Source organism: Sus scrofa, chromosome 5 (genome assembly GCF_000003025.6).
Source record: "Sus scrofa isolate TJ Tabasco breed Duroc chromosome 5, Sscrofa11.1, whole genome shotgun sequence".
Classification (NCBI taxonomy): domain Eukaryota; kingdom Metazoa; phylum Chordata; class Mammalia; order Artiodactyla; family Suidae; genus Sus; species Sus scrofa.
The window spans coordinates 64,554,354-64,571,399 of NC_010447.5; the positions used below are offsets into that span (position 1 = coordinate 64,554,354).

The window sequence follows — 17,046 nt, forward strand, 5'->3', positions numbered from 1 at the left end:
GTGTAGGTCATAGATGCGGCTCGGATCCCGCCTGGCTGTGGCTGTGGTGTAGCCTGGTAGCTGCAGCTCTCCTTTGACCCCTAGCCTGGGAACTTCCGTATGCCACAGGTGCAGCCCTAAAAAGCAAAACCAAACTAACCGCCCCCCCACCAAGCCAAAAAAATAACAAAAACTCAGCCGTTAATGTCTGAACTGATGAGATGCAGGGCGGTGGCTGAAATGGGATCCTGGGATCTTCTCAGGCTTTTATCAAGTTCTTCCCTTTCATTAAATCCCTTCTCTCCTTGGCCAGTGCTCATTATCCCTCCCCCTCACCCGAGATCTGTCGTCTAATCTCCTTGGGTCCCTAGTTATTGTCATTGTCACCAACCCCCAATTATGGTGATGAAGTAGGAACTTCTCCAGGCACCTCGCAGGCAGCCTCCTTTCCCCCGAGACTTCCCAGAGGTCACACAGGCTGATGGTGCAGGGGAGTGGCCCGGATATTTACACCACACACGCCTTTCGGTTGGTGTTTTGCAGCTTATAAATTAGAGCTTTTCATCTTTGCTGTGGGAGTGTGAGAAAGGTGGTTGTTAGCACCTGGGTTCTCCCCTGGAAGGGGGAACTGGCTTTTTTTTTTTTTTTTTTTTTTTTTTTAGCTCTTTGAAGGTAGGATGGGGAGATGCCGGTGGCATCTTGCAGGAGAAGGGGTGTGGCGTGCTGAGATGCTCTGGCCCTTCTGGTCCTTTGGCCTCAGCATCCGTCAGCAGCAGGGTAGAGAGAGAAAGGAGAGACAGTCCAGGCCCATGAGGAACTGGTCCAGCAGGAGGATGGAGGCCTAGGTGATGAGGCTCGGAGGGCAGTCCCGATGCTCAGCAGACATAGTTAGGAAGGAATGTGCCCCATGCTGGGAGTGGGTGTGATGGTGTGTGCCCAGTCCAGTCCTGCGTGGGGGCGTTTGGTCGGGCCCAAGAAATTTTCTTTTTCTTTCTTTCTCTTTTTTTGTTTGCTTTTTAGGGTCACATCTGAGGCATATGGAGGTCCCCAGGCTAGGAGTCGAATCAGAGCTACAGCTGCCGGCCTACGCCACAGCTACAGCAACACAGGACCCGAGCCTCGTCTGCAGCCTATGCCACAGCTCATGGCAATGCCAGATCCCTAACCCACTGAGCAAGGCCAGGGATCGAACCCGCAACCTCATAGTTCCTAGTTGGATTTGTTACTACTGAGTCACGACAGGAACTTTGAGCCCAATTTCTTGAAGAAGAGAAGGGATGAAATGGAGGAAGGTGGGAAGGCACCATGTACCCCTTGCTTGGCCTCGGAGGCCTTGCACTTTCAGCCCAGAGGGGTTTGGTATCACCCTAAGAGGGTTTTAGGTGAAAGGGACAGAGCAGAGAGAAGCAAAAGAATTCCAGTTGTTTCTGGAGATCCAATGACCAAGGGAAGGGGTGGTGGTCCCAGGTGACCCTCCCGAGCCTTAGCCAGGCCCCACAAGGTGGAAGATGCCCCTGCAGGGGAGGAGGTGATGTTGGCCACTGGGGTGCCATTGGGTGGAGATGGCCTCTGGGAACCTGAAGATGAGGGGGGCAGACACTCAGCGGTGGGGGGAGGCAGGCTCTGAGCACCACATGGCTTGTGAGATGCTGCCTGAAGGGGGCGCTGGGGAGACTCCTGATTTTTCCATTGCAGGGCCAGACTGCCCCGCGGGCATGGAGTACAGGGAGTGCGTGTCCCCCTGCACCAGGACCTGCCAGAGCCTGCACATCAACGAAGTGTGTCAGGAGCAGTGCGTGGATGGCTGCAGCTGCCCTGGTAACAGACTCTTCACTTAATTTACCAACCCCAGGCCTCGCCAGTGCCCTTGGCTGGGGGGAGCCAGGTGAAGGCCACTTTGGGGACTTGCGTTTGTCCCTGAAATCAGAGGGCCTTTACTTATTTTTTTTAAAGTCTTTGTACAGAGTGATCAGGATTGAGCTGGTGTTTTTTTTTTTTTTTTTTTTTTAATTTTTTTTTGGTCTTTTGTGTTTTTGTTGTTGCTATTTCTTGGGCCGCTCCCTCGGCATATGGAGGTTCCCAGGCTAGGGGTTGAATCGGAGCTGTAGCCACCAGCCTACGCCAGAGCCACAGCAACGCGGGATCCGAGCCGCGTCTGCAACCTACACCACAGCTCACGGCAACGCCGGATCATTAACCCACTGAGCAAGGGCAGGGACCGAACCCGCAACCTCATGGTTCCTAGTCGGATTCGTTAACCACTGCGCCACGACGGGAACTCCCTGGTGTTTATTTTTAATTTATGTTTTCCTGTGTCCATGAAAGCACGTGTGTCTGGGGAAATCGAAGGCCAGTCTGGGCTCCAACAGTGACTTTGTTTGGGGGGCACGTGGCCCTTTCTGAACTGCCATGTTTTCTTGGTTAAGTGTCAGGGAATGGCCTGGGAGAAATACTCTAAAATACTTCCTGCGGGTGCGTACAGCTGAAAAAAGAGCTTTGCATCAGGGTGTCTTTCTCAGGAGAGACGGGGTGTGCTTTGGTGAGAAGTTTTGGTTAGTTATTGAAATTACTGAAATTATTGAAAGCGAGTTTTGACTCACAACTTCTGGAAGATCTTGAAGAAAATTCTTGCCTTCATTTCTTCATCAGTAGGATGGAGATTAATAATCAGCCTCCTGGAGTTCCCGTCGTGGCGCAGTGGTTAACGAATCCGACTAGGAACCATGAGGTTGCGGGTTCGGTCCCTGCCCTTGCTCAGTGGGTTAAGGATCCGGCGTTGCCGTGAGCTGTGGTGTAGGTTGCAGACGTGGCTCGGATCCAGCGTAGCTGTGGCTCTGGCGTAGGCCGGTGGCTGCAGCTCCGATTCAACCCCTAGCCTGGGAGCCTCCATATGCCGCGGGAGCGGCCCAAGAAATAGCAAAAAAAAAAAAATCAGCCTCCTTTTCTCAGGGCATTGCTGTGCAAGATAAACATGCTGTAGTAGGTTCCTGGAGCTTCCTGGAAGGTGCCTCCAGCCTAGACTCATGGCTTTCCTACTGGAAGGCCTTGAACAAAACACTTTCCCCCATTTCTTATCACTAGAGTGGAGATAAATGTCCCCCCCCTCCCGACTGCACACCTTGAGTGATCAGCATCACAGAACAAGTTCTCTGAACTTTTCGCAAGACGTGCTGAGCTGATGGTCACCCACGGGGATTCTGAGGTTATGGGATGAGTAAGGCTGATGACAAGGTTGAGTCTTGGCTTTGATGCCCTTGACCCAGAGGGACAGCTCCTTGACGATGGCCGCTGCGTGGAGAGTGCTGAGTGTTCCTGCGTGCACTCTGGGAAGCGGTACCCTCCAGGCGCCTCCCTCTCGCGAGACTGCAACACTTGGTAATGGGGGCTGAGCGGCGTGGTCTGGGGGGAGCTGCCCAGGGCTGCGGGAGGGGCAGTGGGGCCAGCAGGGGCAGTCAGGGCACCAGCAGGTGGAATAGGACCTGGCCTGGGCTGGGGCGACTTGGGGAAGAGTGCAGAGGTCAGTGATGGGGTGTAGGGATTATTACGGATCTGCCTGGGGTGGGGGGAAGGCCCTTTCACATGTAAACAGCGTCTCTGGTGTCCCCCCCAACCACACTTTCATAAGAGACTCTCTCCCCAAAGAGGGACTGTAGGACAGTCACCAAGTCATGGACAGTTCTTCCGACCTTGAGATCATGGACCTACTAAGTGGCAGGAGGCTGCGGTGCCCCGTGGAGCGGGCCCGCCCTCCAGGGCTCTACTTGCAGCCTGGCCTGGCCTGGGCTGCTGCCCCCTGCATCACTTAAGCCATTTCCTCCAGAAGCCCCTCTGCCTGTACCCCCCATTCCCTGGGTTGGCTCTGCTTGTCCCCTCCCCCCCATGTCAGGGGGAGGAACTCCTCCAGGCTTCTTCCCTGGCTACCTTTCCCTACTGGGCAGCCTTTCAGGAGTCTCTCAAGCCGCCCTTTCAGAAGCTCCCCCCTCTCCTGTCTTCTACCAGCTGTGTGTGTGTGTGTGTGTGTGTTTGTGTGTGTGTGTGTGTGTGTGTGTGTGTGTGTGTGTGTGTGTAGGGAGGGTAGGCATTTGACTCCCAGTGCCTGGGTAGACTCCCTACGTTTCTCTCTTCTGTCTATTGGGGTCTCTTCCCCTTGGCTGTGTCCTCATGACTCCTCTGTGGCCAAAGTCCCATCCTGCACACCTTCAACCTCGCGAGGCTCCCTCTGGCGTGAGCTCCTTTCTTTTCCCGGACCCCTCCTCTGGGGCTGTAGAATGGACGGTGCATTGTCCAAATTGGTTCACAGATGCCTGTGTTTGCAGAACCACCAGTGACCCGTGCTTCTCTCCCCAACAGCATTTGCCGAAACAGCCTGTGGGTCTGCAGCAACGAGGACTGTCCAGGTAGGCGGAGCTTCCCCTCCCCTGGCCCTGCTCCCAGTGGAGAGGTACAGCCTCCCTTATGAGCCAGGAGGCCACATGGTAAGGCAGAGAGAAGGTGGTCTCTGCATAGCCTGGATGCAATGCCCAGCACGGCTCAGCTCGGGTGCAGAACCAGCCAGGCTAACCCCTTTCCTCCAGGGCCAGCAGAGGGAGGCCCCCAGGAGCCAAAAGGGGAGCCTCCACTTGGGCTAAGCTTTCATTGTCTTTTTTCCTTTACCTGTTTCTCAAAGGATTCAATTGAATGAGCTGAAAAGACTGTAGGGTCACAGATGACTCAACAAAGATGACGCCAATTCCTTGGAAAATTAAGAGGAAGAAGGGCCTGGTAATTCTTTAAGCTTAAAGTGAGAAATTTCCGGATTTCTGTGGAATGCCTAATCCCAAGACCTTGGCAGGATCTAAGAACTAGAAAAATCAGGCCACCCCACAATCCTCTGTACCCTGTCATCACCCTGGAAGATCTATTTAGGAAAAGTTGTCTTGGAGTTTCCATCACGGCTCAGCAGAAACGAATCTGACTATTGTCCATGAGGGTGCAGATTCGATCCCTGGCCTCGATCAGTGGGTTAAGGATCCAGCATTGCTGTGAGCCATGGTATAGGTTGCAGACACAGTTCAGGTCCCCCGTTGCTGTGGCTGTGGTGTAGGCTAGCAGCTGCAGCTCCGATTCAACCCCTAGTCTGGGGACTTCCATATGCCACAGGTGTGGCCCTAAAAAGCAAAAACCAAACCAAACCAAAACAAACAAACAAAAAAAAAACCCACCCCAGAAAACATCCACTATGTGCACGATGGAATGTTTGGTCTGGGGGCAACAGTGCAGTTCCCTGTTCCCAAATTCAAAACTTGGATGATACCTTTGCCGAGGATGCAAGAAATTTTCTTGATGCCTTGATAGGAAGATACTAGTTCCAACTCTTCCGTCTACTAGGTGGTTTGATATTTTGCCATCACAACCAGTAAACTGTTGCTCTGCATTTTCAAGGCCTCAGCCCTGACCCTCTTCTTCTAGTCCTGGAGCTAGTTGACCCTTGCCTCCTAGTCCATCTCTATCTATAGCACACAGCCTATTTCTATACCTACAGAGAGTCAGCTGGCAAGGGGGCTGTCTTACCCCCAGCGTGATGATTGCTGGCAGAGCTTCTGATGGGAAGGTTCTAGAAGGGGATACACCTAGCTCTGCTGGTAAAGCAAAGAGCAGGCTGGGGTTTCTCTGCAATCACTGGAGGAGCTGACATTGTGACTCTTAGAAGAGAACTGGGTTTTGATTCTCTGGAGTAAGATGAGCGTGTACTAGTTGTATTATATGTGTAACAGACCACCCCCAAATGTAGCAAACTACCAGCCTTTAAAACTATCTCAGAGTTTCTGGATGTCAGAAACCTGGGTGTGGCTTGGCTGGATGCCTCTGGCTCAGGATGTCTCCTGAAGTTGCAGTCAGGTTATTGACGGGGGCTGTGGTCTCATCCGAAGGTTCCTCTGCCAGGAAGGGACCACTTTGAAGGTCACTTGTGTGATGGTGGGCAGGCCTTGGTCCCTCACCAGGAGGACCTCCCCTTGGGACTGCCTCCTGATATGACAGCTGGCATCCTCTAGGGCCAGTGACCTCAGAGAGAATGAGGCAGAGCACCCAAGACAGAAGCCACAGTCTTTTAAAAACCTGCTCTCCAAAGGGATGTCCTTTACTTCGGCTGCATTATATTATTCGCTAGAGGCAAGACCACGTGTCTGCTCTACACTCAAGATGAGGGCATCACACAAAGACATGGATACAGGAGGTGGGGCCCACAGAGGGGAGCATCTTAACGGCTGCCTAGCACTGAGAATCTTGAGTCTGGGAGTGGGAGGGAGAAAAAAATTGCTGAGGTGAGCATCAGCACCAGGCAAAATTGTGGTTTCCCCGCAGCCTACAGACTTCCCTTTCTGTAACCCTGCGTTCTTTCGCCTTCCTCCACAAACCAACTGCCTAACCCACTGGGGCTCTGCTAATTTAGTTTCCACTGTGCCGTAAAGGTTTGGTCAAGATGAATGAGGAAGGAGCATGCCTGTTTATAGGGACTATTCCTCAAACAAGGAAAGCTCTGGGGATAGAGTTTCAGATTCCTGGTGGAAGAGTGTGGGAGATACGCCTCCTGAGCTGGGATGCTGGGAGTGGAGGGCTATGCATTTGCAGTCCCAGTGCTAGGAGTGTGGAATGTAGCAGAAGCCTGAGGCTGGGGGTGTGTGCTGGGGTCTCAGGCAGCCTGGCTGGGGTTCCAGTTCCACCACCTGCTCGCTGGGTGGCGTTTGGCAAACTGCTTATCCTTTGCAGCCTCAGCTTCCTCATCTGTAAAATAGGAGGATAACAGCAGCTTCATCCCACACAAGCTGTTGTTACCCGACACTGTTGTTACCGACAGCAAGCACTCAATACACGTTAGCTGTTTCCATCATCACAGCTGCCGCTGTTTCATTAAGCAGGGGTCAGAGACCGATGGAGAACAAAGGTGCCCAGAATGTGGAGGGGTGGTGGGAGGTGGAGCATGGCTGGGATGGGTGGGGTGGGAGGGCAAGACCCAGCCAGAGCTTCTTGGCCCCGTGAGAGGCCCATGCGCCTTCCTGGGCTGGAGGGGGAGGTAGGATCTTGGTAGGACTCTGAGGCATCTAAACTGATCCTGCCACTGGGACTCAAGCTGGCTGTTCTGAAACCTCGGGAAGGAAGATAAACTTCCTCTCTGGCTAACAGGAACAGCAGCCAGGAAATCGGGATGGAGCCTTTCCAGTAAGAGCGAGCATCACTAGGCACCAGGGCTCACTCGGGACATCTGATGCCCTGAGTTCATGGCAAGTCCCCCCCACGATGGGGTCTCCAGAGTCACACCAGACCTCCTTCAGGCCAGGCCAGTGTGTCGCCCCTCCTGGCCAAGACTCCCCTCTGCTCCATCTCCATGTTCAGACCCAGGTGTGCCTGTGTCCTATGGCACCTGTGTGCCCAGGCTCAGCCTGACATGGGCTTGGCCCCCTTGAAATCAGGCTTATTGAAAACTGCAGAAGCCAGCCCATGAAGCAGTCCTGGGCAGTCAGTGTCAAGTGTTTTGTGTCCTGGAATCAGACAGAATGTCCACGCGCCTATTCCTCTTGGGCCACTGTGGGGCCTTGGGTGAGATTTTCTCTGTGCCTTGGTTTCCTCGAGCATAATAATGGCAGTAAACGACAAGGTGCCCACAGAACACTTAGACATGCGTCTTGCGTGTTTGGTGGACATTACGCTCGCGTGATTTAGAGGCAGGCTTTGGTGAATGTTGATGCAGGGAGGAAGTCTGCATAGCTTTGCAGAAGGCCCGAGGGCTGGCAGTTCTGTAGCCATTTGGAAAACGGTAGAAGCCCATGAGCTGAGCATAGCAGCACCATGGAGGCTCACTTCCTACAAACAAAAGGGCTTGTTTAGAGAGGTAACCAGTTTCCATCCCATGAGTGACTTCTCCTTTTCTTTTCTCTTTTTTCATGAGAGGGTTTTTATTCATGTAGTGGATATGCTTTAACTTCAGGCTCATCTCCTTTCTGCTGTTTGCTATTTTTAAGAATCATCTGCTTTTCCTCCGTTCGCCACACTTTTACTGCCCACCTGCTGTGTCTGGTGACGGCCAGCGGCTTGGAGGGCTGCCTTTGGCTGGGAATGTCTTGGGGACTTCGAGGCAGAGCTTGGGGGAGCACCCCCACTATGGCCCATTCTTCCGGCCCCTGTTCCATCTCCCAGCCCCCAGCTCCTCAGCAACTCCGGCAGCCACCTTCCTGGGTTTCCTGTGCTGCCTGCAGCCCCATCCCTCTGTGGTACCAAGGAGACAAGCTAAATATAATATTTAGATGTCTGACTCCTGAGAAACATCAGAACACCAATCATGAGCGGTCAGAGCAGGAAATCAGATCTGAGGATTAGATTCTGGCCTGAAAGTTTTGCTTCTGAATGTTTGTGTATTTTGCCGCTGACCCCTCTTTTCCTGGGCATTGTCAGAGATGATGAAGCCCAACGTCTAACTCAGATAAGCGTGCTCTTGAGAAAACAGAGAAAGGTTAGGGAAAGAATCCCCACCCACTGCATGGCAACCGGGTCAAGACATGTGCTAGCTACAAAAAAATGGTTTTTTTGGAGTTCCTGCTGTGGCTCAGTGGTTAACGAACCTGACTAGTATCCATGAGGATGCAGGGTCGATCCCTGGCCTCGCTCAGTGGGTTAAGGATCTGGCCTTGCTGTGAGCTGTGGTGTAGGGCGCAGACACGGCTTGATCCTGTGTTGCTGTGGCTGTGGTGGAGGCTGGCAGCTGCAGTTTCAATTCGACCCCTAGCCTGGGAATCTCCATATACTATGGGAGTGGCCCTAAAAAGACACACACACACACACATACACACACACAATTTTTTAAAAAGAGTTTATCTGGGAAAAAATGGGTTTGAATCAGGCAGCATGAACTGGAAGGAGTTAGGAGCATTGCCCAGGAGCCAAGGGCAAAACTTAAAAAAAATGTTTATCTGTTAATCTTTGTATTTATTTATTGAAAAAGCCACTAAAGTTAATTTATTTTTATTAGAGTTGATCTACTATGTTGTACCAATTTCTGCTGTACAGTAAAGTGACCCAGTTACACACACACACACATTCGCATTCTCATATTATCTTCCCTCATGGTCTATCCCAAGAGACTGGATTTAGTTCCCTGTGCTGTACAGCAAGCCCTCACTGCTTATCCATTCTAAATGTAATAGTTTGCATCACTAGCCCCAAACTCCCCATCCATCCCACTCTCTCCTCCTCCCCTTTGGCAACCACAAGTCTGTTCTCCAGGTCTGTGTGTCTGATTCTGTTTTGTACATAGGTTCATTTGGGCCGTATTTTAGAGTCCACATATAAGTGATAGCATGTGATATCTTTAAAAAGGCTTTCTTTGGAGTTCTCTGGTGGCCTAGGGGGGTAAGGATTCTGCTGTGGCATGGGTTTGATCCCTGGCATCTTCTGTATGCCGTGGGCTCAGCCAAAAAAAAAAAAAAAAGGCTTTTTCATGGTACCAGGGGATTTGGAATTTGTGGCAGAGCTACTATCAGCTGGGACGAGCCTTGCCCCTAACTCATCACCTGTTCTCTCAGACTTCCATGAACTGTGACCCCTCGCTCATGCCCTTCTTGGGGGGCAATGCAGAGGGAAGGCACGAGATCTGTTTCTACTCACACTTCTGACACCAAATGTGTATGTGTGTTTCCCCCGCACCAACCAATTCTATGGCTTTCTGGACATCTCCTGGGCATCCTATAATTCAATTCAGGTCTGCCCCCCACGATCCAGAGTTAGCACAGGCCCCGCAGGTTAGGGCTCTGTTTGAGCCACAGGTATTGATTGGGTCCTTGCGGCATCTGCTTCTGTCCAACTTGGCTGCAAACGAGGGATTCCCACAATGACCTCCTCAGGTTCAATAATTGCTAGAATGGCTCACAGAACTCAGGCAAACACTTTACTTATTCTTATGGGTTTATTCTGAAAAATATTATGAAGGGTACCAAGGAGTAGCCAGATGAAGAGGTCCCCAGGGCGAGGTCTGGAAAGGCCCTGAGCACAGGAGCTTCAGTCCTACAGAGTTGGGGGAGCCCCACTGTCCTGCAGGTAGATAGGCTCTCCAACCCACAAGCTCTCCAAATTCTGCTGTGTATGGGTTTTAATGGAGGTTTTATTTTATAAGCATGATTGGTGGTGAACAATCTCTCGCCCCCCTTCCCTCCCTGGAGGTTGGGAGATGGGACTGAAAGTGCCAACCCCCTAATCATGCCTCTGTCTTTCTCTAACCAGTCCCCATCCTGAAGCACTCTGGGGACCCACCAAGAGTGGCTTCATAAGAACAAAGGATGCTCCTATCATCCAGGATATTCCAAGGAGTCTAGAAGCTGTGTCAGGAATTAAGGACAAAGAAGTTTATATTACTGCCACCTCTGCGATACTGGTGACAAGGATGCTAGGGCTTTTTCCTAGTTCTCTGGGCTGAGTGTGCCCTCCTGGACTGTGCCAACCCAGAAGGGATCCGCCAGAGAGACAGGCAGAGGGACACTCACTGTAACTGGGGGCTTCTCACCCTCCCCCTGCCTTTCAACACATACCAAAGGCAGGGCCACACCTGCGCCCAAGGCTGGCTCTGGTCCCCACTGCCTGCTGTGCCTTTCAGTGCAAATGTGGGCATGAAGGGGAAGGCAGGGGGCTGATGCTTTTGACCTTTCACCAGTGGGCAGCTGGAATCTCCCTTAGGCCTTGGGAGGCCCCCCGCTACATGGCAGGGCCCAGCATCAGCCTCTGGAGATGAAGCCACGTGGGAGTGGCTGTAAGACCCTTTTGGGGGACCTCAGGGTGCGGACCAGATCGGTGCTATGCGGATAAGTCTCTGCTGTTTGGAGGCCAGGGTGACTGGGGTGGGGCGGGAAGGACCTCTGCTTTATGGAAAGGCCACAGTGTGCATCTGAATGTGTTCTTTCCCAGAGTGGAAGGCAAGGAGAGAGGGAGCACACAAAGGCGGGCTGGGAAGGGATCCAGATGCCCACTTTAGCTTCAATGGGTCCATTGTAGGCCCTGGAGGGAGATGGGGTTGCCCTGAGCTGGGGCGGGGCCAGGGGGCATCACTGGAGATGTTGGCGGTCCCCCCCTCCCCAGCCCCCTGCCCGGATGATCTGTGGTCCGAGGTGCATTGAGCCAGCAGCACCGGCCTGCACTGGGGCCTGGGGAGGAGGCGGAGTGGTTGTGGGGGGGGGGGTGAGTTGAGGGCTCCAGCTGCAGGGGCACACTGGGGAGTCCTCGCACCGCCCCCCCTCAAGACATGTCAGCGTGGGTCAGGGAGCTGGCTTGGGCAGTGGTGAGATCATGGGCAGATGGCATCCTGGGCCCCCATTGGCCCCGGGTGGAGTCGGCGTGGATTGGCCCGTGAGGAGGCCCGAGGCCACTCCTCCGCTGGGGAGGAGGGTGAGGATGGGGTCCTGGTCTTTGTGCTGCTAGAGCCCCGCCTCCCCCTGTCCCCAGCACTGCTCTGGGCTGCCCTTCAACCCCCTTGCCTTCGGGGACTCCCCACCCCCTCAACAGCCTCTGCAGGCCCGAAGCCCTGGTCCCAGCAGAGCCGGAACCCGGAGAGGCTATAGGGAAGGGCTGGGAGCCACAGCGAACCCAGAGCCCGCCTCTCTCTGGTCTGGCTCTGCCACGGACTGGGTGTGGCTGTCACTTCCCTGAGGCCTGGAGCTGACCCGACTCTGACCTCTCAGAGTTCAAGGAGTGGGGTCTGAATAGGGTCCTCCAGGGGAACCCCTTTCCAGATGGTATGAGGAACACCCCCAGGGGGCGCCCTGCGGGACACGCATTCTCCCCTCCCCTCTATCCCCCCCACCAGGGGACCCACTGGGACATCCCCTCCCTTCTGTCCCCCCAGGGGAGTGTCTCGTCACAGGACAATCCCACTTCAAGAGCTTCGACAACAGACACTTCACCTTCAGCGGGGTCTGCCAGTACCTGCTGGCTCGTGACTGCCAGGACCACACCTTCTCCGTCATCATAGAGACGGTCCAGGTGAGCCCTGCCAGGAAGCCCCAGGGTGACTGCGGAGGCGGCTGGGGAAGGGGCCAGTCCCTTTGACTGGGCTGCTGTGAGCCCCTGGGCCCATCTTTCCTCTGGACAACAGAGCAGAGGGAAGGACAGATGGGGCGCGTGAGGACCCAGGTCCCTGATTCCCTTTGGAACAACAGGCCCGAGGATCAAGGGATCAAGCAAGCCTAGGATGCTGATAAAGGACCAGCACAGGATGGGAACGGGTGTGGGAGCACGGGGAGCTTGGCAGGGGCGTGGTGACGTCACTCTGTGGTTCCCTCTTGGCAGTGTGCTGACGACCCCGATGCGGTCTGCACCCGCTCGGTCACCGTCCGCTTGCCCAGCCCGCACAACAGCCTCGTGAAGCTGAAACACGGGGGAGGAGTGGCCATGGATGGCTGGGATGTCCAGATCCCCTTCCTGCAAGGTGGGCTTCCCCCCCCACACAGTCCCCTTCCACCCCAGCCATGCTCTGCTGCCACCTCTTCTGCAGAAATGGGAGGGAGAGATGTCTTTGTTGGGCAGGCTGGGTGTCCTGGCCTGCATCCTGCAAGAAAGGAAGGCTTCCTGGAGGAGGAAGATGAGCAGAGGAAGCCGGGGGAGGGCAGGGTGGCTGGTGATGGGTCAGACCCCAAGACATCATGAGGCAAAGCCTGGTGACCCCATGACCTGTGGGAAAACCTACCTGTTCAGTGACTTTGCCAGACTGCAATGCACCATTTACACGATATGTACATTCCAATCTTCACCTTCAAAGTGGCTTCCAGACCCCTCCCCTCTTCTTTTTCTTCTTCATGACCACTGGCCGCCCCAGGGGCCATTATCCCAGATTTACACATAGTGAACGAACCTGAGCCAATGGGCACACAGCGCGTCTGTGTGTGTTTAACGCTGTGTGTGTCTTCCCAGGAGACCATCTCTTCCCTAAGGCAAGTGGTATTGCCTCTTGCCTCGTCGCCAGAGAAAAGTCCTGTTTCAGTTTTGCACACAGCACCACTCGGCTGTGAGGACTGAGTAACTCAACCTGGTAGCATGTGCAACAGCAGAGGAATGCCCAGGGGTTAGGGGTTCCATGGAAGAAAGACCCAGGCTCAGGGCACCTGCCCAAGCTAAGGATGCGGGCCTCTGCCGCCCTCTGGTGGCAGTAGTGGGAATGGCAGGCTACTGTCAGGATACAGAGGCACCTTCCTGGGGAGCCCGGTTTGTACTACACCCACCCTAATCACCTTTCCTCTGAGACCCCCCCACCCCTCCACTTAAGCCTCATGACACCCCCAGCTGCTCCCTATTCACTGCTTTCATCGCTACTGTTCTTTGCGAGATACCTCATCCTTCCCTATGATCTCCTGCGGGTCACCCCGCCCTCTCACATCTTAGCTTAAATCACTTGCTGGGTTCCAGGTGACCTCCGCATCCAGCACACCGTGATGGCCTCCGTGCACCTCAGCTATGGGGAGGACCTGCAGATAGACTGGGATGGCCGCGGGAGGCTGCTGGTGAAGGTAGGTGCCCTCGGGAGCTCGGCCTCCTCCCCGCAGCCTGATCTACAAAATCCCCATTCTGCTCCGGTGGGACGGTGCCTGCGTGGGAGGAGAACTCCTTTCTCCCTGAGCCCCGAACCCCAGAGCAAGGAATGGGCCTCTCTTGTGTGCAAGAGGCTGGTGTTTGCTGTCTGAACGCCCCTTGTTCACTGGAGAGTTCCCATTTCCGGGCTCTGGTACCGGAGGGCCCCCAGACTGGGTGGCTTCCTGCCGGGCTGGGGAGTCACTTCCTGTGAAGTGGCCACTTTCTGTGAAGGGTTGGCCTGGGCACCGCCCAATCCCCCTCCTGGTCCCTGGTTCTCTGCAGCCTGGGGGCCACTTTCCCTGCTCTCTGTGGCCCCAGAGTGACACTAGGATAGGGATCTGGACAATTTCACTTGGCTTCCACATACATTTTTTTTTTTCCCTCTGGAAATTTCCCTACAAGGTATTGTCACTGCCATTTGGTAAACGATGCAACCAAGGCTCAGGGGCCTGGGAGATGTGACCAAGACGGCACACCCTCTGGATGGCAGGGTCACTCCCATGGGGCCAGTGCTTCTCACTTTCGGATGCCTTTGCGCTCTTACAAATTAGTGAGGACCCTGAGATCTTTTATAAAGGTTCTATCTATTGATATTTACCAGATTAGAAATTAAATCAGAGGCGTCTATGAACTCGTTTTAAAAGTAATAATAACAGTAGTTCCCGTTGTGGCTTGGTGGTAACAAACCTGACTAGTACCCATAAGACTAGTACCCATAAGGATGCAGGTTCGATCCCTGGCCTTGCTCAGTGGGTTAAGGATCCAGTGTTGCCGTGAGCTGTGGTGTGAGTTACAGACACAGCTCGGATCAAGGGTCACTGTGGCTGTGGTGTCGGCTGGCAGCTGCAGCTCTGATTGGACCCCTAGCCTGGGAACCTCCATATGCCGCAGGTGCGGTCCTAAAAAGCAAAAAGAAAATAAAAGTTACAATAATAAAGCTACTACACATTCACATAAACATTAACAAAAATCAGTTCTCCTGAACAACAAGAAACAGTGAGAGGAATACCATTGCTTTGGTTTCTGCCAATATCCTTAATGGCTGGCTTAATAGGTGACAGCCAGGGTGCCCGTGCTTCCTGCGTTCAGTCTGCAACATCAGAAATCATGTAGGCACTGGAAAACTGCACTGCACGCTTGGAGAGGACCAGAGGGAAAAAGCCAAATAATGTCTTCATGTGATTGTGAAAATAGTGTTGGCCTCCTGGACCACTCGGGAGAACCTCAGGGACCACTCCCTCCCCTGGGTCCCAAGGTCGCACTCTGAGAGCCCCTGCCCTAGATATTCCCTAGGACCCCTGGAGGTCTCCTCCTGTGCGTGGGGGTCCTGTGTTCCGCAGGGCCCTTGGTGTGACCCTGTGATGGGATGGGCACCTGGGGTGCCCCCCATGATGGCCTGGTTTCTTCCAACCTCATGATGTCGTGTTCTTTTGTCTTAAAGTCTCTAAGAGAGTTCCAAATTAAAGCCTTTTAAAATTCCCTTTTATGAAAAATAAACCCTATGACCGCAGGCCATAGAGCACGAGGATCTTGGAGGTCTCCTTGCCAACTCCTCACGTACAGTTGCAGATGAAGATCCCGTCATTTCTGGAGCAAGGAAGTGACTTCCCAGGGGCCTCATGGTCCTTTGGTTACAGAGAGCAGACCGGGTCGCCTGAACCCAGGTCTTCAAAGGCTGTGCCCTTGTTACTCAGTCCCCCCACCGCACTGGCACCACCACCAGAGGAAAGTATTTTTTGTTTTTTTTTTTTTAGGGCCAGTGTGGCATATGGAGGTTCCCAGGCTAGGGTTCGAATCAGAGCTGCAGCTGCTGGCCACAGCCACAGCCACAGCCACACCAGATCTGAGCTGCATCTGTGACCTACACTACAGCTCAAGGCAAGGCCAGATCCTTAACCCACTGAGCGAGGTTAGGAATCAAACCCACAACCTCATGGTTCCTAGTTGGATTCATTTCCACTGCGCCAGGACAGGAACTCCAAGAGGGCGCTTTTGATCTGCTCCCCACCCTCCACCCAGATTTCTCTGAAGAAAGGACGCCTTGCTTCGGTGGGCTGGTTCTCCCTGGGGCCGGTTTGGTCAGTTTGGCTAACAAGGAGAGGTCTTTGTCGGTCAGGATTCAGGACAGGGCAGACGACTCTGGGGCCCGGGGAACGTTCTAGGTGTTTTGATGGGAGGAGGAAAAGGGGCGTTTGTGGATGGGACTGTCAGGAGCGGGTGCCCCTGCTGACCCCGGGGTTTTAGGGACCATCAAGCAGAAGGCGCTGGCTGGAGGGTAGACACCGAGGAGCAGCAGGGTGGGCACCCCCCCCACCCCGGGCACCCTTCCAACACCCTGAGGAAGTGGGGTCAGGTGGGTGAGGTGCTGCTGTGACTGGGGAGGGTGTGTGTGTGCAAATTCCTATCCCTAAGGCCCTCGGACTGTTTTCAGTTTTCACTTTGTCACAAGTGTCACTGAGTTTTAGTTCAAAGAGCCAATAGCAAGCGTGTCCTCCGGGGCCCTGATCTTAGACAGTGGAGGCTGGGCGGGGCGCGGGTTGGAGAGCAGCCCTGGCCTGGGGTCCACAGACTCTGCCAGTCTTCTAACCTCGGCCAAGCCTACCTCTGAGCCAAGCCCCGGGCAGCGCGGAAGGAGGCTGAATCTTAGAGAGCAGGGGATGGTGGAGGTGGCAGGGTGGCAGGCTTGAGGGGTGAACAGGACGAGCAGGCGGGCTCAGGGTTGAGAGGGGAGGCAGCGGGACGCTGAGCCTCCCTGGCTTTGGGGCTTGGTTCAGGGCTGGCCTTGGGCGTTGGCAGGGCCTTTGCACAGAGGACAGCTTCACTCACTCTCGCGTTTGTCCAGACACTGTTCAGCCAGTCACTCACTGAACACGTGGCTGAGGTTACAAGAGTGAAACAAAACAGGAGTTCCCGTTGTGACTCAGTGGGTTAAGAACCCATACTAGCATCCATGAAGATGCAGGTTCGATCCCTTGCCTCCCTCAGTGGGTTAAGGATCTGGTATTGCCATGAGCTGTGGCAGAGGTTGCAGATGCGACTTGATGCAGAGTGGCTTGGATCTTGCATTGCTGTGGCTGCGGTGTAGGCCAGCGGCTACAGCTCCGATTAGAACCCTAGCCTGGGAACCTCCATATGCCACAGGTGCGGCCCTAAAAAGGAGGAAAAAAAAAAAAAAAGCGAAACGAAACAGACCAGAGTCTTGGCTTCATTTAATTTAAATTCTCAGGGGAGAAGATGGATGATAAACAAACCCAGCAAGGACACTGTATCCTACATGAGCAGTTGATAAGTCCTGGGGACGCAGATAAAGCAGAGGAGGGGCAGGAAGTGCCAGGTTGGCAGCATTTACCTTCTCACTGGGAGGTCAAGGGCCTGGGCCTGACGTGCCAACCCTTGATGTTTGTAAAGCAAACAAGGAAACATGACTCCATCCTCTTTCTTCTCATTATTTTTTTTGGTCTCGCCTGTGGCATGTGGAAGTTCCCT

The 17,046-nt window shown here is 54.0% G+C and overlaps 1 protein-coding gene across 2 annotated transcripts in view; it reads left to right on the plus strand.

Annotated features, from left to right (window-relative positions):
* The window catches only part of VWF (von Willebrand factor), a 139,312-nt gene that overhangs the window by 37,727 nt on the left and 84,539 nt on the right, over positions 1 to 17,046 (plus strand). For both annotated transcript variants that reach the window (XM_021091196.1, NM_001246221.1), the window contains 6 exon segments: positions 1,675 to 1,797; positions 3,243 to 3,354; positions 4,330 to 4,376; positions 11,840 to 11,976; positions 12,283 to 12,421; positions 13,396 to 13,496. In XM_021091196.1, the coding sequence (XP_020946855.1) occupies positions 1,675 to 1,797; positions 3,243 to 3,354; positions 4,330 to 4,376; positions 11,840 to 11,976; positions 12,283 to 12,421; positions 13,396 to 13,496 (659 nt within the window).